A 22,313-nucleotide genomic window follows, 5' to 3' on the forward strand; every position below is an offset into this window, starting at 1 on the left:
ACATTTGCCCTCCTCCAGTCTGCCGAGACTTCGCCTGTTCTCCAGGAATTCTCAAAGATGACTGCCAGTGGTTCTGAGATCACACCTGCCAGTTCTTTTAATACTCTTGGATGCAGTTCATCTGGCCCTGGAGACTTGAATACATCTAAACTAGCCAAGTATTCTTGTACTATCTCCTTAGTTATTCTGGGCTGTGTTTCCTCTGCTGAATCATTTGCTCCAAATTCTTCAGGTCGGGCATTGTTTTCTTTATCAGAGAAGACTGAGGCAAAGAAGGCATTGAGGAGTTCAGCCCTTTCTGTGTCCCCTGTTTGCATTTCACCATCTTCTCCTCTGAGTGACCCCACTGTTTCTTTGTTCTTCCTTTTGCTACGAACATACCCATAAAAGCCTTTTTTGTTGCTTTTAACCTCTCTAGCAAGCCTGAGTTCATTCTGTGCTTTAGCTTTTCTGACTTTGTGTCTACACGTGCTGGCTATTTGTTTGAATTCCTCTTTGGTGGTTTCCCCCCTTTTCCATTTTCTGTACACATCCTTTTTTAATCTTAACTCAGTTAAAAGTTCTTTAGATAGCCACCCTGGTTTACATTCCCCTTTTAACATGCACAGCAGATAGCTGGTTGCAGGCTTGTGTAAACCTCTCACTATCATACAATTCAGTACAGTAGTACCTTGGGTTACAGACGCTTCAGGTTACAGGCGCTTCAGGTTACAGACTCCACTAACCCAGAAATAGTACCTTGGGTTAAGAACTTTGCTCCAGGATAAGAACAGAAATCGTGCAGCAGCAGTGCAGCGGCAGCAGGAGGCCCCATTAGCTAAAGTGGTCTTCAGGTTAAGAACAGTTTCAGGTTAAGAATGGACCTCCGGAACGAATTAAGTTCTTAACCCGAGGTACCACTGTGTTGAATTGTATGTTCCCTTTTATCCCTCTTAAAAGAATAAACACACAACAATCTTATTTAAAGTCAATAAAAGTTGTTTACTCATGTCAGTTCAACATTGGATCCCTGAAGGCAGACTTAGTTACAAATATATACATATGGATCTACCCCATATGGAGGATTGATCCCAGCGTCTGCTAGCTGAGAAGCTAGCAGGGCAGTCCAAGCTACAAGCCGGTCAAATGAAGAAGGAAGAGAAAAAGAGAGAGTGTGGCAGCACGCCTTGTCCTTTTGTTACCTGGACATGTAAGCTCACGCCCACCTCTAGTCACATGCAAAGGAAGGATGTTCCAGCAAGGAGGAAACAGGAAGTTTTCGACTGGCTGGACCAAACATTCCACCGCATGTCCACTCTAGGAAAACAAGGAATGTTGTGCTTGACTGCTCTCAGCGGATTACATCCCACAACAAGTTACCCGTTCAGACCTATATTCTCTCTACAAAGTATCTTCCCCGCTGGTGTGTAAGGAGGGAGGACATCAGGGGAGATGGAGGAGCAGCGGCAAAACCCCAAGGTTTAGAATGGCACTTTCTTTTCTCATCAGATGCTTCAGATGGCAGGACGAACTGCAAAAGCACAGGCACCAGGGACACCCCCCCCCCCCGATGAACCAACCCAGTGGCAAGACAGAGAACCAAAGCAACGTGCTGGGAAGAGTAGGTGTGGGTGGGGAAAGTGGGGGGTGGTGAGATTTTAAGAGAAAGGAGGGCCCATAGGTGAGCAGAATTCTGGCCTTCCTACCACAAGAGGGAGGGACGTACCAAGTCTCTCCTCCAGGAAAGAGGGAGGTTTGGTTGGGGTTCTGGAGGGTATGCTTAAGATTTGACTGCCCCTCACTCATTGACTCAGCTGGGGCCCATCTTAACCCCAGGCCATTTGTAAAACACCGAAGGAGGCTGGAGGTAAGACGCTGGTGTTTCCCCTGAAACCGGTACTTATTTACCTTTTTCATTTTCCGTTAGGTTTGCCTTTACATTTTGTGTTTGCTTCCTTTTTTATAATAATATTTATTAGAGTTTCAAAAAAGTTACAAGAATAAGAAAAATAAAAGAGGAAAAAAAGCAAAAAATACAAAATACAAAAAAGTAAAAATAATTAAAAACAAATCAACCTTTCCATGTCTTGACTTTCATTTACTTGTTTCCCTGACCTCCTCACACCTCCCTTTTTTGTATTCTAGTTCGATTAGTTATTTCAGCAAATCCTTTCCATTTTTGCTTTTATCTTAATAATTTATCTTAATATATTATAACTTTACATTCTCACCTATTAACAATCCATTTTTAAATACTCCTTTATAGCTTTACTGCTAAAACCACATAATTTCATTCCAACATCCTTCTAACATTCCTTAATTTTACAATGTTTCTGTAAATAGTCTTTAAATTTCTTCCAATCTTCTTCTACCGACTCTTCTCCCAGGTCTCGGATTCTGCCAGCATTTTGTGTTTGCTTCCTGCTCCTGAAAAAATAAATCAAGCTACGTCTTCCTCATTAGTTTGATTCAGAAACTGTTTTTTTTCTTTCATTTGTGACCACGAAAAAGGAGCCAGGGATTAAAAAATAGCGATTCTGTGAGTTAGTTAAATTTAGTCTGATTAGTTAAATTTAGTCTGATTCGGAAGCCTCCTTTCCCCCCTTTTAAGTAGACCAGAGCTACAGTTTAAAATAATTTCTGTATTTCGAAATGCATTGCTTTTGGTAAGCTAGGCAGAGATTGTCATTACTGGGTGGCATATGAATGCTGTTAGTGACTAAAATTAAAATAATTCTGTTTGAGAGGAAATCTGTTTTATAATTTATATTATCGATGGATTATTTAAATAAAAATTTAATACAATTAAATCCGATTGCTCATAAGAGGCAGGCCAAATGGTGGAGGGGAACCCCACTTACTCTATATCACAAGGGAATTATTTAGATATTTACTTCCAAATGTATTTACATTTCTTTTTTAGGCTAGATAAGGTCAAAGAATGAAAGACAGGAAATCTGAAGAAAAAATAGGCAATGGCTTTGATGCCTTGATTTTATATATTTTTTAAAATTCTGTTTGGGAAAATCTGTCAAAGGAGAAGGCTTAGGGTCAACCAGGGCAAACAATTTCTAATTTAAATTTGGTCACTTTGATTCATCCTGCGTTGGTTATGCACACAATAATTATGTGAGAACTCCACCCACACAGTATCTAACTCATGGCTGAATCCAAGGGTGGGGAACCAGTTTCAGCCAGTGAACTGACTCCAGTTGTGGACAGTCCCCAAGAGCCATGAGTTCACCTCAAACACCAGCAAACGGCCTCAGCCCTGTATACCTGAAGGAGCGTCTCCACCCCCGTTGTTCAGTCCGGACACTGAGGTCCAGCTCCGAGGGCCTTCTGGCAGTTCCCTTACTGTGAGATGTGAGGTTACAGGGAACCAGGGAAAAGGCCTTCTTGGTAGTGACACCCACCCTGTGGAACACCCTCTCATCAGATGTCAAGGAAATAAACAACTATCTGACTTTCAGAAGACATCTGAAGGCAGCCCCATTTAGGGAAGTTTTTAATGCTTGATGTTTTATTGTGTTTTTAATATTCTGTTGGGAGCTGCCCAGAGTGCCTGGGGAAACCCAGCCAGATGGGTGGGGTAGAAATAAATTATTATTATTATTATCTGGCTATCTCACCTCTCTCCACTAACTAGGTCAGGCACAGGCAAACTTGGCCATCCAGATGTTTTGAGACTACAATTCCCATCATCCCTGACCACTGGGCCTATTAGCTAGGGATGATGGGAGTTGTAGTCCCAAAACATCTGGAGGGCAGAGTTTGCCTGTGCCTGCACTAGGTATTAAGTTACTGATGCAATATCATTCCACCGAGGGAGATCGTTCCACTGTCCAACAGCTCTGTCAGAAAGGTCTTCCTGATGTTTAGTCGGAATCTCTTGTAACTTGATGGCATTGGTTCGGGTCCTAGCTTTCAGAGCAGGAGAAAACAAGCTTGCTCCATCTTCCATTTTGACAGCCCTTGAGATATTTGAAGATGGCTATCATATCACCTCTCGGGTCTCTGGTTTTCTCAACCATTCCTCATAAGGCTTGGTTTCCAGACCCTTGATCATCTTGGCTGCCCTCCTCTGCACTCATTCCAGCTTGTCAATATCCTTCTTAAATTGTGGTGCCCAGAACTGGACACAGCACTCCAGGTGTGGCCTGACCAAGGCAGAATAGAGAGGTACTATTACTTGACTTTATCAGGACGAGGTGTGGATTATGACCTTCTGAAGCCTATGACAACTTGGGACTAAAGTGAATCTGTCATTCTTTAAGAACAACTGATGTTCAGGGAAGTTTTTAATCTGTGATATTTTAGTGTATTTCTGGTTTTTATGGAAGCCGCCCAGAGTGGCTGGGGAAACCCAGCCAGATGGGCGGGGTACAAATAATAAATTATTATTATTATTATTATTATGAGGGCTCCATGCATGAACATATTCATTCGGGGGGGGGACGGGACGATGACGACACATGAACATAGCAGTGCCCTGTATGTGAAGCTCTCCCCCAATAATTTAATATTCCTCTTTGCTTGTGTTCCCATGGCACTTCAAGGCCATGGGTACCTTTTGTTTTTATTTAGTTAAGATGCAATGTTTTGTGAAGCCCCATCCCGCTGTGTTTTAAAAATGTGAATTCAGTGTTGGCGCTTGATCCTTGCATCGATTTGCTAGGAGTGCCTTTTTCACCCTATATTCTAAACCGAAACACACACGCCTTTCCCATTTTCCCAAGAGCACCATTTTCAGTAGACGAGAGGGCACAGGCTTTCAGGACCAAGTCACACACCTGTTATTACATCGCTTGATAATTCATTACTTTATGACTTGCAGCTAAATACAGTGGTACCTCGGGTTACAGACGCTTCAGGTTACAGACTCCGCTAACCCAGAAAAAGTACCTCGGGTTAAGAACTTTACCTTAGGATAAAAACAGAAATCGTGCAGCGGCAGCATGAGGCCCCATTAGGTAAGTGGTACCTCAGGTTAAGAACAGTTTCAGGTTAAGAACGGACCTCCAGAACGAAATAAGTTCTTAACCCGAGGTACCACTGTATGTGAATTGCTTCCTCGGAAAACTAGCAATTGGAAGTGATGTCAGAGGATGGGAAAGCTGTCACTGATTTTGTGATACCCAGGTGAATATAGAAGAAGACCCCTGTTAGATCAGGTTGATACGCCCATTTAATCCAGCCTCCAAGAGTAGCCAACCAGAGGTGACCAGAAATCCACAATCGGGGTGTGATTGACAGCTGCTCTCTGCTGCCATTGTGCTTCTGCAGCATGTGGTATTCAAACAGCGTTCATCTGGACGTGGAGGTTTCCCTGAGCATTTGAAAAATAGAATTCAGAATGCTGCAGCAACCAGTTTTGCAGATACATGCACCAACAGCTCTGAAACACGAGGGTCTTGAGATCTAATTGTGCTGGAACTGAAGGCGCACGGCCTGGATAGTTTGGGGAGAAACACTTCTTGGTAAAGCTTCTTGAAAGAAGGAACTGTGGGTCTGTGGCAGGTCATTTGCACATAAGGTAAAGGTAAAAGGACCCCTGACCATTAGGTCCAGTCATGGCTGACTCTGGGGTTGTAGCGCTCATCTCGCTTTACTGGCCGAGGGAGCCAGCGTCCAGCTTCCGGATCATGTGGCCAGCATGACAAAGCCGCTTCTGGCAAACAAGAACAGCACACAGAAATGCCATTTACCTTCCCACCTATTTATCTACTTGCACTTTGACATGCTTTCGAACTGCTAGGTTGGCAGGAGCTGGGACCGAGCAACGGGAGCTCACCCGCTGGATTTAAATCGCCGACCTTCTGATCGGCAAGTCCTAGGCTCTGTGGTTTAACCCACAGCGCCACCCGCGTCCCTAATACCACATATTGAATATCTAAAGTGTTTCACAGGCATTCTGGTAAAGAGAGCTATCACCCCCTCCCTATATTGCAGATGGAAAGGAAGAGTGAGACAGAGAATAATGGCTTGGATAAAGCTTGAGTTAAAGACTGGACCAGGGGACTTCATCATTCATGCCCTTAACCACAATGTTATATCAACAGATGCAATGAAAAAGGGGGACAGCCTTACAGATCAGAGGCAGAGAATCTGTTTTGCATGCAGAAGGTGCTAGGTTGAATCCTGGGCATCTCCAGGTATGGGTGGGAGAGAAACCTGTTTGCTGCCAGTCAGTGTGGGCAATACTAAGCTAGATGGATCAATGGTCTTGGCTTGTTATAAAGCAGCTTCATAAAATCCAGTGTCTCCATGTACGGTGGCATTTTTTTTTAAATCTCTGGAAGCACGACCTTCCAATTTCCAGCTGTACTAGCACAGCTGACATCAAATTCAAATTAAGGCTTAACATGCATTCTTGAAAATTAACCCTATCAAAAAATGTAAAAGCATTTGCTTCAAAGGTCATAGGTTTAGGACAGGGGTCAGCAAACTTTTTTAGCAGGGGGCCGGTCCACTGTCCCTCAGACCTTGGGGGGGGGGCGGACTATATTTTGAAAAATAAAAATAATGAACTAATTCCTATGCCCCACAAATAACCCAGGGATCCAACAAAACTCACCTCTGCCCGCCCCACAAATTCACTTTGCACCCCTCTGGATACTTGGATCTGCTGTCGTGACAGTATACCGTATTTTTTGCTCTATAAGACTCACTTTTTCCCTCCTAAAAAGTAAGGGGAAATGTGTGTGCATCTTATGGAGCAAATGCAGGCTGCACAGCTATCACAGAAGCCAGAACAGCAAGAGAGATTGCTGCTTTCACTGCGCAGCGATCCCTCTTGCTGTTCTGGCTTCTGAGATTCAGAATAATTTTTTTCTTGTTTTCCTCCTCCAAAAACTAGGTGCGTCTTGTGGTCTGGTGCGTCTTATAGAGCAAAAAATACGGTAATTGTAGCACTGAATGAGATGCAGTACAGAAAACTGAACACACAGGTGTGTGTATGATTAATAATAATAATAATAATAATAATAATAATAATAATAATATGCCGGCCATCTGACTGGGATGCCCCAACCACTCAGGGCAGCTCCTAACAAAGTATTAAAAACATAAAACATCAACCTGGCAAAGAACAGAATCTGTGCTGTCCCAACCAGAGGCAGATGATATTCTACCCTCTTATCTCTGGGGTGGGGAACCTTTTACAGGCCCAGGGCCACAATCCCTTCTGAGGGCCATGTGCCAGTGGTGGGAGGAGCTGGTGGGAGGAGCCAGGGACAAAAAGAGGCGGAGCAATGAATGTTAAACTTTGCCTTTGTACAGTAGGCAAGTTTCTGCATGCACTCGAGCCCAGCTGCCGGCATCACCGGAGTTCGAGGACAAAGTCAAGCCAGGCAAAAACACTCAAGGAGAGGGTGGAGCAGGGTCAGTAGTGGGTGGGGCTAGGGAAAGTCCCAAGTGTCAGATAAGAGGCCTAGAAGGCTGGATTCAGCCCCCAAGGTCTAAGGCTCCCCATTCCATCTCTGTGGTGCTCTACCCCATCTGCCCGTTCTTGATTGTGCACAAGCTTTTGTTCAGCTGATGACCACTGGAATTGCACTGACTTTTGTGATGTCAGCTATTTGAATGATCTGTGTGCTATTTGCCTGTCTCGCCGCCCAGCGCAGCCCCCAACATCCATGCCCTTTCCCATCACGCCCCTTCCATATTGCTCTCTGCGGCCGCTATATTTTGAAGAAGCAGGACGTCAGAAACACAGGCATCGGCCAAGGAAGCATGTACAAATCTACTTTATTCGCGTTAGCTCCTTTTGAGAAAAAGTGTGCGAGTTTCTCTGGTGAAGACAGAATACAGAAGGTTCCTCATCCTATCCCACCCATTAGAGAAACAGAATTGTCAGGATTTACCAGAACCAGATCTTTCTAAGACTAGATTTGGTCTGCGTTCCTTGCTACCCTATGCTCCATGTTCTCTATTCTGCATTGCAAAAGATTTTCCGGATGTTTTTCTCAGGCACCCCCCACCGTGCGCCAATTTCCGTTTGCAACAGCCTTTCTCAACCTGTGGGTCCCCAGATGTTGAACTACAAATCCCATCGTCCCTAGCTAGCAAGGCCAGAGCTCAGGGATGATGGGAGTTGTAGTCCAACAACATCTGGGGACCCACAGGTTGAGAGCTGTGGGTTTGCAAGCTTTGCTAGCGCCTAACTGGGACTTCATCAGCTAGGGTTGCTACTCAGAATCTTTAAGAGAGGTCTCCCTTTCGTGGATTTTCCGGTGCTTCCGAAGATTTGAACTGACACTGAAACCCCTCCCGCACTCGGCGCATTCGTAAGGCTTCTCTCCCGTGTGCACTCTCTGGTGTGTGATAAGGTGCGAATTGTTGCGGAAGGTTTTCCCGCACTCAAGACAGGCGTACGGCTTTTCTCCCGTGTGAAGCCGCTGGTGGCCCACAAGCACGGAGCTGTAAGAGAAGCCTTTCCCGCACTCGGGACACTTGTACGGTTTTTCCCCTGTGTGAATCCTCAGGTGAGTGACAAGGTGCGAGTTCGTGTTGAATTTCTTGCCGCAGTCGTTGCACTTGTAGGGTTTTTCTCCCGTGTGGATTCTCTGGTGGATGATGAGGTCTGCGCTCCGGCAGAAGTTTTTGCCGCACTCCAGGCAAAGGTAGGGTTTCTCGGTCATGTGGATTCTCTGATGACTTAGAAGACCCGATTTGACGCTGAAGCTTTCCGGGCAGTCGGGACATTGATAAGGCTTCTCCCCTGTGTGGATTCTCTGGTGCATCACCAGGGTCGACCGTCTGCCAAAGCTTTTCCAGCAGTCCTGGCATTTATAGGGTTTCTCGCCGGTGTGGATTCTCTGATGAGTAACGAGAGTGGAGCTCCTGCTGAAGCTATTTCCACAGTCGAAGCATTTATAAGGCCTCTCCCCTGTGTGCGCCCTCTGGTGCATAATTAGGTTCGAGCTGCGGCTGAAGGTCTTCCCGCAGTCGCAGCACTGGAACGGTGGTTCCTTAGAGTGAGTTCTCTGGTGTCTGTTGAAGTTCAGGATCTGGTTGAAGCTTCTACCGCAGTGAGGACAGAAAAAGGGCTTCTCTCGCACGTGGCTTTTCTGGTGTGCGATGAGGTGGGTACTCTGAACAAAGCCTTTCCCACACTTGGAACAGATAAACGGACGGTCTCCCGTATGGAGTTTCCGGTGCCGGACAAGGTCCGAACGGCGGCAAAAGTTCTTCCCACAATCAGGACACGTGTGTTTCTTCTTGAGAACTTGTTCTTCCGGCATCCCAGTTCCATGCCTTTTCAGAAAGGCCTTCAGGTGAGGCGGGCTCCTAGCGCTACCCTCTTTCAAGAGACTTTCCTGGTCGGTTTTCTCTTCTTTGTGTTGGGTCAACATTTTATCAATAGCTGAAAAGAAACAGAGAGAGAGAAAAAACACAGAGATGAGGCGTTATTCCGTGCTGAGGACTCCAAAAATTGTTTTGTATTGCAGGGAGTCAGACTAGAGATTCATACAATCCCCTTATTGATGTTCACAAGCCCTTCTTCCCATTTTCTCAACCTTTGGTGCATTGTTTATCGATTAAATTTTTTTTAAGCTGCTCTTTGGGTCTGACTTTAAGATGGAAGAAAGCAGAAGAGACTGAATGTATACATTGAAGTATATACACAAAGTATCAAATGTGGTGACAGTAATAATAATACAACAAAACAACAACACCATAAACTGGCTTATAAGTATAAAACCAAATTTACTAGAATAATAGCTAGAATAGTGATAGACTTGTAACCATTCAAACAACAAACATCCTAAGGTGCCATGTGCAAGACAAAGCCTGGAGATACGGTAAACATGGAGCGAATAAACGTACAACTCTATCTTAACAAGTTACATGTGCAGTAAATGTTATACAGACTGGATAAATGACCCCTTCAACATGTAGCATAAGTCCAATCACAGAATAGCAACCCTGTGCCGCCACAACGGCAAGGGTAGCACACTGGAGAATATGAAAAAGTTTTTCAAAGCCAGTTTGTGGTGGTGTTGTTTTTTCGTATACATTGAAGCCATCTGGACATATAAGCAGCATACTTAGGACCACAATACATCAAGGACCGCCTCTTCCCATATGAACCAACCCGGACCCTGAGATCATCTTCTGAGGCCCTCCTTCGTGTGCCTCCTCCTCGAGAGGTCCAGAGGGTGGCAAGACGAGAACGGGGCCTTCTATGCAGTGGCTCCCCACTTGTGGACTGCTCTCCCCAGGGAAGTTCACCTGGCGCCTTCATCATGCACCTTTAGGTGCCAGGCAAACACATTCTTTTTTAACCAGGCCTTTGGCTGACCTGATGGACATCCTATACCCTTTTAAAATGTGGCTCTTTTTTTGAAGGGATGTTACAGTATTGGGTTATTATTCTTATTTTGATTTTGTATATTGTGGTCTTTTCTGTGAACCTCCCTGAGACCTCGGGGTATAGGGTGGTATATAAATTCAATCAATCAATCAATCAATCAATCAATCAATCAATATAAAGTGATAAAATGGTTTACATGATAAAATGATTCCTTTTCCAGTACTGTTCTGAGAGTTTGCCTCTTGTTTTGTTTTATGTGGTTATGCTAAAGGTAAAGGGAGCCCTGACCATTAGGTCCAGTCGTGACCGACTCTGGTGTTGCAGTGCTCATCTCGCTTTATTGGCCGAGGGAGCCGGCGTACAGCTTCCGGGTCATGTTGCCAGCATGACTAAGCCGCTTCTGGCAAACCAGAGCAGCGCACAGAAATGCCGTTTACCTTCCCGCCAGAGCGGTACCTATTTATCTACTTGCACTTTGACATGCTTCCGAACTGCTAGGTTGGCAGCAGCAGGGACCGAGCAACGGGAGCTCACCCCGTCACGGGGATTCGAACCTTCTGATCGGCAAGTCCTAGGCTCTGTGGTTTAACCCACAGTGACACCTGCGTCCCTGTGGTTATGCTACTCCCTCCTTTTTCTCTCTCTTCGGGGTCCCAGTAGGACTCACTCACTGCTGCTGGAGTGAACACCATGGGTGGTACCCACCCAATTGATAATGCCAGTCCTGTCCCCGACATACCACAATTTAAGAGACATATTGACAACCTGGAATGTGTACAGAGGAGAGTGGCCAAGATCTAGGGCTCTTAGTAACCACAAGCTTAACATAAGTCAACAGTGAGATGCAGCAGCCAAAAAATAAATAAATGCTGATGCTATTTTAGGCTGCGACAACAGAAGTCTAGTGTCCAGATCAAGGAAAACCATAGTACTGCTCTATTCTGCCCTGGTCAGACCACACCTAGAACACTGTGTCCAGTTCTGGGAGCTACAATTTTAGGAAGGATATTAGCAAGCTGGAAGGTACGCAGAGGAGGGCGACCAAGGTGATCAAAGATCTGGAAACTGAGCCTTATGAGGAACGGCTGAGGGAATTAGGTATGTTAAACTGGGAAAGAGGAGATATGATAGCCATCTTACAATATCTCAAGGGCTGTCACATGGAAGAGGGAGCAAGCTTGTTTTCTCCTACTCTGAAGGGTAGGACTCGAACCCATGGCTTCAAGACCCTGAGCTGCCCCACACTCCCCAGTCCCAGATAAGCAATCTATACTGGCTGGCGGTGCCCTGTGGGTGGCATTACAATTGCAGAGTTAACAGGGTGGCACTGCCAGCACACATAAGCTGAGCGGGCCTGGAGCTCTGCTTGGTGCTGTTCTCCAAATCCCGCTAACTAGGAACTGGGGGAGAACGCTATGGGCAACTTTTCCCACACTTCCTCAAAGCCTGTGGCAGTCATATGATACAGTGATACCTTGGGTTAAGAGCTTAATTCGTTCTGGAGGTCTGTTTTTAACCTGAAACTGTATTTAACCTGAAGCACCACTTTAGCTAATGGGGTTTCCTGCTGCCGCCGCACAATTTCTGTTCTCATCCTGAAGCAAAGTTCTTAACCCGAGGTACTATTTCTGGGTTAGCGGAGTCTGTAACCTGAAGTGTCTGTAACATGAAGCGTCTGTAACCCGAGGTATCTCAGCCCGTCCTACCTCCCAGGGCTGTTCTGAAAAGCAAAACGTGGCAATTTCAATATACGCCACACCGCTTTCTTCAAAGCCCGAGGCTGGATGAGGCTAATTGTCCTGATCGTGAGAATCACCCCCTATTTTCTCACGCGTAGAGAGATCGCGGGGATCTAAATCGCCTGCCTCGTTGGCGGATCTCCCCCTTTGAGCAGATCCTAGGCTGCGGACAGGGGAAAAAACCCATTCCATTCATGCGTCGTTCTGCTTTTCTCTCAACCGAACCGCTTGGGCGCAGATTGGGGGACTTCCTCGCCCCCAGCCCTGCTCGGCCCCTGGACGGGGTCTTCCCCGGGGCGATTCGCCCCCCAATCTCCCCACCCTCCGGCCTTGCAACGAGACTCGACGGGCTGCACGGGAGGAGCTAATGGCCGCCGCGGCCCAGGGCTGCTTGCTGCGTCTCACCTCGGTCGGGCTCGGGCTCTGCAAAGCAGGATCCGGGCCCTTGCAGCAGCTTGGCGTCCCCTTCCGTGCAGGCGGCCCCAAGATCCCTCCCCAGCAGGGGGTCCAGCTCCCGTCGATCTTCTGGGATCGTGGGCGGGAGAAGGGAAGGGCCCCGATGGATACCGTAATTCTCTCGCCACCGCCGCTTCCTTAGGAAAGAAGCGGAGAAGGAGCCCTCTGCTGGACGCTGCCTGCCTGCGCCAGGTGTCGCTCGTGGCGTCTAAAGTTAGGGAGGGCGGGGAGAGGGAGTCTATCCCACAGCTGGGGAGAGAGATAGAGGGGGAGAAAGTCGAGCTGCTGCATTAAGATTCGTGGGATGCAGAGATTTCTCTTGCAGCATTGCGGCATAGGAAGAAGAAGTCGGTTATGATTCATTGGGCTAAAGGTATTGGGTATAACATACAGATGAGTGATTGGGGAAAAACTATGGAAAGAAGGTTTAAAATTTACTGCATGCAATTGCCTTAAAAGAAAATGACGTATAGATGGTATATTACACCCATTAAATTAGCTAAAATGTATAAAGTTAGTAATAAATGTTGGAAATGTAAAGAAAAAGAAGGAATGTTTTATAATATGTGGTGGGAATGTAAAAAGGTGAAAAACTTCTGAGAAATGATATATAATGAGGTGAAAAAAATGTTGAAATATACATTTATTAAGAAACCAGAAGCATTTTTACTTGGCATTGTAGGAGATGATATAAATAGAAAGGATTCTAAGCTGTTCTTATACGCAATGATGGCAGCAAGAATATTATTGGCACAAAAATGGAAGCAAGAAGAATTACCGACGAAAGAAGAATGGAGGATGAAATTGATGAACTATGCAGAATTAGATAAACTAACAGGAAGAAATCGAAACCTGCGGGACCAGAGATTCACGGAAGACTGGTGTAAATTTACAGACTATTTGAAAAGTAATTGTGATGATCAGATTACGTTTGTAGGTTTGCAGGAAGTTTTGTGAGGAGAATTATTTGAATTATTGCAAAAATGGATAAAGGGGGGGTTGTTAGTTAAGATAATTAAAGGCAATATGAATTTAATAAATGCAGAAGAAATGATAAGAATGGTGGATCATCAGAGGTGCTGATGGAAGTCCAAAAAGATTGTATAAGATGTGAAGTTTTATTGTATGTATTATAATTAATATGTTAAATAAAAAAATATTTTTTTAAAAAAGGAAGAAGATGGGGGGAGCCTTCGCGTGATCTCCAGCACAAAAGCATCCTATGGAGACCGCCTCGCAACTCAAGTACTAAGGGATAGGACTGTTTGCTTGCTTGCTTGTTCCCTTCTTAAAAGTTATAAACACCCTTTTATTGTTTTTTTGTAAAGACCCCTCAAAACGGTTTTACTAAAAGATTAAATTGAGGAAAATTTGCAGCAGTGCTTTTTAATTTCTTAATTGTTTTTTTATAAATAAGGGCCAGGGCCTTCTCAGTGATGGCTCCGACCTGGTGGAATGCTCTGTCCCATGAGACCAGGGCCCTGCAGGATTTAACTTCCTTCCGCACGGCCTGTAAGACAGAGCTATTCCTCCTGGCTTTCAACTTGAACTTAGCCTGATCTTTTATTCCCCTTCCTACCCTCCCCCTCCCCTTCTTATTAAGATTACCCGCTCTGGGATCCCACAGCTAATTCTCCCCTGGTCTCCTTGCTGGTCCAAATAGGACTAATTTAGCCAGCTAGCCCTGGTGATCATCTAATGTTTATTGGATAGATTTCCCCCCAAAATTGATTTTTGAATTCTGAATTTATTGTTATTCATGTTTTATATTGTATTTTATGCTGTTTTTTGTTGCATCAATTATGTGTTTTAAATTTGTTGTTAGCCGCCCTGAGCCCGGTTTTTGAACCGGGAAGGGCAGGGTATAAATAAAAAAAATATATTATTATTATTATTAAATTTATACGCTGCTTGATTGTACAAAAACCGGTTTACAGAAGAGACAAAGTTATCCATTTAAAAAAAAGATGACAGTGATTTAAGGCCAAAGCACACAGAAAGTCGTCGGCTGCCTCCACAGTAGTTCAAGTCACACATCTGCAAGAGTAGAGTACAGTACGGTGTTTTGAGGTTCTTTCGGGATTTAAGACAACATCTATCAAGGTTCTTGACCTGTGCATGCATGCGTGCATGAAAGTGTAGATGTACATACAGTGGTACCTCGGGTTAAGTACTTAATTCGTTCCGGAGGTCCATACTTAACCTGAAACTGTTCTTATCCTGAAGCACCACTTTAGCTAATGGGGCCTCCTGCTGCCGCCGTCGCATGATTTCTGTTCTTATCCTGAAGCAAAGTTCTTAACCTGAAGCACTATTTCTGGCTTAGTGGAGTGTGTAACCTGAAGCATATGTAACCCGAGGTACCACTGTACTTCGTTCTCAAGAAGCAGACAGAGAAGGTTAAACCGCTAAAATGGAGGAATATGACCTCAGCTTTCTATGTATATGGGGGGGGGGGGAGGCTTGTTTAAACAAGGGTGTTTTCAGCAGGCGCCAAAAAGCGCACAGCAAAGGCTCCTACTTGAGATCAAGAGGCAGGGAGTTCCAAAGACGGTCGAGGCCAAAGGGCATGACGTGGCACCGGTAGCAGTGCCGATTCCGCCTATGGAAGCGGGGGGGCGCACATGGAGTAAGGGGGTGGGTTGGTACCCCATTTATGGAGGTTGGGGTTGGTAGCCAGGTGTTTCAAGCTGTTCAGCAGTGGAAATGGGGGGTGGGGTGCCAACCCTAGAAATGCTGTTGTTTTTTTAAGAAAGAAAATAATAATGAGGGAAAACTGTGCAGTGGCTGAAAACTGTGCAGATGTCACTCTGCTTTGGAGGCGCATGAGGTCATTATTTTGCTCAGGTAGGTCTGCTTCCGCTCAGCACCTAGATGAGAGACTTGTTTTGAAAGAAAAACGAGTTATCAGTGGAAGAAAATACAGTGGTACCTCAGGTTACATACACTTCAGGTCACAGACGCTTCAGGTTACACACTCCGCTAACCCAGAAATAGTACATTGGGTTAAGAACTTTGCTTCAGGATGAGAACAGAAATCGTGCTCCAGGGGCGCAGTGGCAGCAGGAGGCCCCATTAGCTAAGAACACTTTCAGGTTAAGAATGGACCTCCAGGACAAATTACGGTAAGTACATAACCAGAGGTACCACTGTAGTTTCCACAAGCCTATCGCGAGGACAGGGACAGACAATCTGTTCCTTCCTTCCTTGGAGGTCCCTCCCAACCCTATGATCCTATGACTCTCACAAAATAGCACAGTTAATTTTTTTGTTTTTACAGGCAGCTCATATGATGTGGGTGGCGCTGTGGGTTAAACCACAGAGCCTAGGACTTGCCGATCAGAAGGTCAGCAGTTGGAATCCCCGCAACGGGGTGAGCTTCCGTTGCTCGGTCCCTGCTCCTGCCAACCCAGCAGTTCGAAAGCACGGCAAAGTGCAAGTAGATAAATAGGTACCGCTCCAGCGGGAAGGTAAACGGCGTTTCCGTGCGCTGCTCTGGTTCGCCAGAAGCGGCTTAGTCATGCTGGCAACATGACCCAGAAGCTGTACGGTGGCTCCCTCGGCCAGTAAAGCGAGATGAGCGTCGCAACCCCAGAGTCGTCCGCAACTGGACCTAATGGTTAGGGGTCCCTTTACCTTTACCATATGCTTATTCAGTCCCATGCAAGTGTGTATTCAGCAGCTTTATACTCTGTGAGGGATAAACTACAGCTCCCATGATTCTTGGGGAGGAGATATGTGCTTTAAATGTGTATTAAGTGTAATAATAATTATATAATAATAACAATTTATTATTTATACTCCGCCCATCTGGCTGGGTTTCCCGGGTCACTTTGGGCAGCTCCCAAGAGAATAATAATAATAATAATAACAATAAGCGACAAAACAGCAAACATTAAAAACTTCCCTAAAATTGGTGTTTACACTAAGGGTGGAAAACCTTCTGGATGCTGTCTCCCTCACCTAGTTTGTTGCGAGTAGTAGTCATAAAAACGGCCCACCAATTTCTGCATTGCAGGGGGGTGGACTGGATGATGATGATGATAATAAATTTTATTTATACCCCGCCCTCCCTGACCAGAGCCGGGCTCAGAGCGGCTAACACCAATAAAATCACAGGAGAAACATAAGGGGGGGGGGCAATTTAAAATACAGGTTCAAAATGCAATTTAAAATGCAGCCTCATTTTAAAAGTAGCCAATAAATCAAGACCATAAGGGGAGGGAAACATAAGGGTCAGACTGAGTCCGAACCAAAGGCCAGGCGGAACAATAATAATAAATTTTGACTCTTGGGGGTCCCTTTCAACTCTACCATTTCTTTCCCCGATCGTGCCCATCCACCACTTCCAATACACATGGCCTGCCGTAGCCAGCAGAGGGCTCTATATGAGATCGGATTGACTTGCTGGGAAATAAGAAGAGGGAGAGAGCAAAGCGAAGATCTTTTGAGCTTCCGGATCAAGGAATTTGCTCATCTTCTTCCTTGCAAGTTTCCGGTTTCCCAGGCACTGGAGAGGTGGAGGTCCCTTGCGAGACTAGCCAAGGTGAGGATTCTTTCCCAGGAGACAAAATGCGCTGCTGCTTCTGCTGTTTGTCTTTGGGATTGGAGTTGGAATAATAAGGTAAGGGGCAAATGGCCATCTCCCATGGCTGTCACGCCCTACCTGCAGTTCTCAGCCTGCAGAGAATATAGATACAGTGGTACCTCAGGTTACATACGCTTCAGGTTACAGACTCCACTAACCCAGAAATAGTGCTTCAGGTTAAGAACTTTGCTTCAGGATGAGAACAGAAATTGTGCTCTGGCAGCGCAGCAGGAGGCCCCGTTAGCTAAAGTGGTGCTTCAGGTTAAGAACAGTTTCAGGTTAAGAACGGACCTCTGGAACAAATTAAGTACTTAACCCGAGGTAGCACTGTAGATTAGATTGATAGATGATAGATAGATAGATAGATAGATAGATAGATGATAGATAGATAGAGATAGATGATAGATAGATATAGATAGATAGATAGATAGATAGATAGATGATAGATAGATAGATAGATAGATAGATAGATAGATAGGAACTGCATTTTCCCAAAGGACAGCAGGTGTTTTAGAGAAGCAAGGAAGTAAAACCAGGAAGTAAAGAACTGGGCGCTTGCAAAGATTTGGAGCAGTGTCTTTTCCACGAAGCTGTGGCAAGGTTAGGCAGCCTGTAGTCTTTCAGATATATATTAAAATTATTTTTGTTTAAAATGCATGCCCTGCTTTTTGTGGAACTCCCTCCACAAAGCAACTTGTAAACTTCAAGAAATAAAAGCAGCAATTAAAAGACAGTTAAAAAGAATATTGCACGTAATGCAAAAGGCAGAAAAATCCTTAAATGCGCCACCAAGACCTTCAGCAATATCCAAGTGGTCCGTAGGGGAGAAAGTCTGGGAAACACTATAATAGATAATTATTGGTTCAAGGGAAAAAATAAATAAAGGATAATTATTGGTTGCCAAGATCCAAGTTTGGGGTAAGTACTCTTTGGTGAGAGAACCCCAGTAGAGATTTAAAATCACAAAAAATGCAGCAAAGTATGGAAATATATGCTGTTAGACCTTCCAAAGTCCCCCTCTTCCCCTAACATAGAAAAAGACCACACGTTTGGTAAGTTAAAAATGGTTTACTTACAAACTTTCCCAAGGCCAGATTCATGTGCTTTTCCATACAGCATTCCCAAAAAAGTTGCACAGGCAGTAAAACTTCCTTGGATTTGAAAGTTAGTGGTGAAAGTTCCTACATTATTGTTATAGGAACTCAAGGTTGGCCAGTGAGAGCCATGCACTCTGAGATGGAGCAACCAGCACAGGATGAGCTTCCCAGGTAGACTGAAGTACAATAGGGCTTGATTACCTTCCTCCCAAAGTGAGGGGGAGGGACCTAGGCTGAGCCTGGCAGAACAGCTTACTCTATGGTCTTAACCCCTTCATGTGTTAAGTAGACTTAAACATGTTGGTTATAGGAGACTGGTTACCCCACAATAAGACCATCCATGAGCATGGTACTTTACAAATTCTAGAGGACAATTTGAAATTCCACACAAGGAAGAAGGGAAGGGAAATAAAAGCAGGGGGTAAACTGGAAGAATATACATTTTCATTAGCATGTATCCATAGGCTTAAGCTGCAATCCTATATAGACTTATCTAGGAGCCAGACCCATTGAGCTCAGTGGGGCTTATTTCTGAGTAAATGTGCATTAGCTGTAGCCCCAAACCCGGTGTCCTCCAAATATTTTGGACAATTCATAATAATAATAATAATAATAATAATAATAATGGTTGTTTTTTATACCATGCCCATCAGGCTGGGTTTCCCCAGCCACTTTGGGGAAACTCATATCAGTCATGATCATTGGTTGTGGTGGTTGGGCCTGATGTGAGTTATAGTCCAAAACATATGGAGGGCACCAGGTTGGGGAAGCCTGTAGGATATGGGTATTAAGGGCATGTGAAAGGAAGGACATGCAGGCCTATGCATTAGCACCCTGTCTCCGACCTTGTGAGGATTTCCCAACCTTTGCCATGTTGGGGCATGACCTCTGCATGGAAATTCCTGGTGCAATTTAGAAATCTGGGTGGTTGAGGTTCTAAATCGCGCAGGGAGCTTCCAGTCATAGAGAAGGCGCTCTGCATCAGAAGTTATGCCCTGATACCTGTGGGTGGGAGGGGCCGCAGGCCTTTGGGGGTGGAGCTAAATGCACAATACCCACCGTCTTCACCACATGTGCTCCCTTAATGGAGGTAACACACAAGAGGGATTTCCTCTCCCATCTAAATGACTGAGAAATGGGTTTCCTCCATTATCTTTGCAGGGAATGGTTTGTTTATTGCAGGCTTCCTCAACCTTCGGCCCTCCAGATGTTTTTGGCCTACAACTCCCATGATCCCTAGCTAGCAGGACCAGTGGTCAGGGATGATGGGAATTGTAGTCTCAAAACATCTAGAGGGCCGGGGTTGAGGAAGCCTGGTTTATTTACTACAATTAATCCAGAAAGCGGCAATTAGACTGGTGATTGGGAGCGGCCGCCAAGACCATATAACACCGGTCCTGAAAGACCTACACTGGCTCCCAGTATGTTTCCGAGCACAATTCAAAGTGTTGGTACTGACCTTTAAAGCCCTAAATGGCCTTGGTCCAGTATACCTGAAGGAGTGTCTCCACCTCCATCGTTCTGCCCGGACACTGAGGTCCAGCGCCGAGGGCCTTCTGGCGGTTCCCTCACTGCGAGAAGCCAAGGGAACCAGGCAGAGGGCCTTCTTGGTAGTGGCGCCCGCCCTGTGGAACGCCCTCCCATCAGATGTCAAAGAGAAAAATAACTACCAAACTTTTAGAAGACATCTAAAGGCAGCCCTGTTTAGGGAAGCTTTTAATGTTTAATGGGTTATTTTATTTTTGTGTTTTGTTGGAAGCCGCCCAGAGTGGCTGGGGGACCCAGCCAGATGGGCGGGGTATAAATAAATAATAATAATAATAATAATAATAATAATAATAATAATAATTATTATTATTATTATTATTGAACTCTTTGTGTCTTGGCAGAATGAAGAGGAGAACGTGATGGACCTTTTATTTATCTCCTTTTGGCATCTGGTACGTCATCCATATCCTGCGCGGAAGAATAAAAGCGAAGGGCTTGAATGAGTGTAACTCCAGCTAAGTAAACAGACAGATTTGACTAGGGAATATTGCCAGTCAGAACACAATTTAATCATCCATCATACAGCAAAGTCAGCTTCAAAATATTTTGACTTTGAATACATCGTTCAGCCTGAAGCTTCAATTTTACCCCTTATCGAGAAACCTGCAAAGAAGTGACTCTTTATCATTTTTTGGGACTCAGGAGACACAACTGGAGAATAAACTCGCCTGCAGCATCACATGGGAGAGAAATTATTACAATGCCCCAATTTTGGGGGAAGCTTCCTGGGCCACTCAGATCCTTTCGAACATCAAGCCCACGCCACAGGCGAACTGTACAAATGCCTGGAGTGTGGGAAATGTTTCACTCACAGCAAGAACTTCAGCACTCATCAGAGAATCCACACTGGAGAAAAGCCGTACAAGTGCCCCGAATGTGGGAAAAGGTACGGGGCCAGCTCAACTCTGAGCAGACACAGAAAAATCCACATGGAAGAAAAGCCCTTCAAATGCCCCGAGTGCGAGAAGAGTTTCAGTTACAAAGCAGACCTCATTAAACACCACCGGGTTCACACCGGGGAGAAACCTTACGTCTGCGGCGAGTGCGGGAAAAGCTTCAGTCAGAGCTCAAACTTTGTGACGCATCAGAGAAGCCACACGGGAGAGAAACCTTACGAATGCCCCGACTGTGGCAAAAGTTTCACTGTGAGTTCGAGCCTTATTGAACATCAGAGAGTCCACACATCTGAGAAGCCCTTTTTGTGCGCAGAATGCGGGAAAAGCTTCAACCGGAGCTCCCATCTCAACGTGCACCAGAGAATTCACACAGGAGAGAGGCCCTTCCAGTGCCCCGATTGTGGGAAAGGCTTTACTATCCTTTCCACCCTTAGTAAACACCAGAGAATCCACACGGGAGAAAAACCGTATAAATGTCCCGACTGTGAGCGGAGCTTTAGGGTGAGCTCCATTCTTACGCAGCATATTAGAACCCACACGGGAGAGAAACCGTATGTTTGTCCCGACTGCGGGAGAAGCTTCAGCCAAAAATCGCCCCTCATCGCTCATCAGAAACTTCACGCTCGTAAGAAAATGCCGTAGGCGACTGCTCTGCGACAAAAGGGGCCGTCTGCACTGTACGTTTAAAGCGGTATCATACCACTTTGGAGACAGCCATGGCTTCCCGCAAAGAATCCTGAGAAACTGTATTTTGTTAAGGGTGCTGTGAGTTGCTAAGGGGTGTCTATTCCCCTCATAAACCTACAATTCCCATAATTCCCTGGGAAGAGGGATTGACTGTTAAACCCTTCTGAGAATTGTAGAAGATGGGACCACTCTGCTGTGACTGGCAAATCATTGAGTCATAATAATCATAGCTTGGCATAAGAAAATGTGCAGTGATAGGTGATAACTTTCACTCCTGCATAGGTTTTCTTTCTTTCTTTCTTTCTATCTTTCTTTCTTTCTATTAAAAATATCCTTCCACTTTTACTTTTTTAAAAAATACAACCTTCCCTTTCCTCCCGATTCAGGAATTGATTATTAAACCACTGTGACAACTGCAGTTCTGTGAGGGAAATAAGGGTGCTCCTTGTTGCTAGGAAACCCTCAACAGACTACAGCTCCCAGAATTCTTTGGGGGAAACCATGACAGTGTAAAATGGTATCATGGTACTTAAAACGCATGGTGTGAATAGAATGCCAATTCCTTTTTTTAAAAAAGAACCTTTTTAAAAAATGAGCTTTATTTATTTATTAAATTTTGTGCCCTGCCCTTCCTCCTTAAGGATCCCAGCATAGCAAACACCAAATGTTAAAACAGTACAATTTAAAATAAAAATATTTTTAAAACTGCCTAGAAACATTTAGGGCATCCAACACCATAGTACTTCAAACAGGTTTTTTTAATGATGAAAATACAAGTCTTTAAAATCTTTTATTTACATTTTCTCAAAATTACTCCCCACCCCCACCCCGGAAAAAAACAACAGAGTCCTTTTTGCTAGGGATAAACCAGACTGAAATTTCCAGGTGCCAGGAAAGGTTATTCACGTACGCAACAACTGTGGCCCGTGTTTTGTTAGCCCCAAAATGATGGAAAGTGAGCGAGTGCAACTTAAGTTGACAGAAAACGCACAACTTGCAGATTTA

At 45.0% G+C, this 22,313-nt stretch overlaps 2 protein-coding genes and 1 long non-coding RNA gene across 4 annotated transcripts in view; 1 reads left to right on the plus strand and 2 right to left on the minus strand.

Annotated features, from left to right (window-relative positions):
• LOC309337470 overlaps nt 1–22,313 on the minus strand; it is a 119,810-nt gene that overhangs the window by 63,394 nt on the left and 34,103 nt on the right. The window lies entirely within an intron of this gene.
• LOC309336299 (uncharacterized protein) lies at nt 7,712–19,050 on the minus strand (the record flags this gene model as incomplete). Its single annotated transcript, XM_081851922.1, has 3 exons — nt 7,712–9,346; nt 12,442–12,700; nt 19,042–19,050. The coding sequence occupies 3 exons, from the start codon at nt 19,048–19,050 to the stop codon at nt 8,169–8,171; spliced, it is 1,446 nt and encodes a 481-aa protein (XP_081708048.1). The 3' UTR covers nt 7,712–8,168.
• On the plus strand, nt 16,976–22,133 carry LOC309337163 (uncharacterized protein). 2 transcript variants are annotated; one of them, XM_081853888.1, is made up of 2 exons: nt 16,976–17,038; nt 20,067–22,133. In XM_081853888.1, exon 2 carries the CDS (start codon nt 20,406–20,408, stop codon nt 21,261–21,263), a length of 858 nt encoding a protein of 285 aa, XP_081710014.1. In that variant the 5' UTR covers nt 16,976–17,038; nt 20,067–20,405; the 3' UTR covers nt 21,264–22,133. The 2 variants fall into 2 exon arrangements, with proteins under 2 accessions (XP_081710014.1, XP_081710013.1); XM_081853887.1 differs by having other exon boundaries at nt 16,985–17,116.

The sequence above is a fragment of the Podarcis erhardii genome (assembly GCF_964252035.2).
Source record: "Podarcis erhardii genome assembly, chromosome: 2".
In the NCBI taxonomy this organism is placed as follows: Eukaryota; Metazoa; Chordata; class Lepidosauria; order Squamata; family Lacertidae; genus Podarcis; species Podarcis erhardii.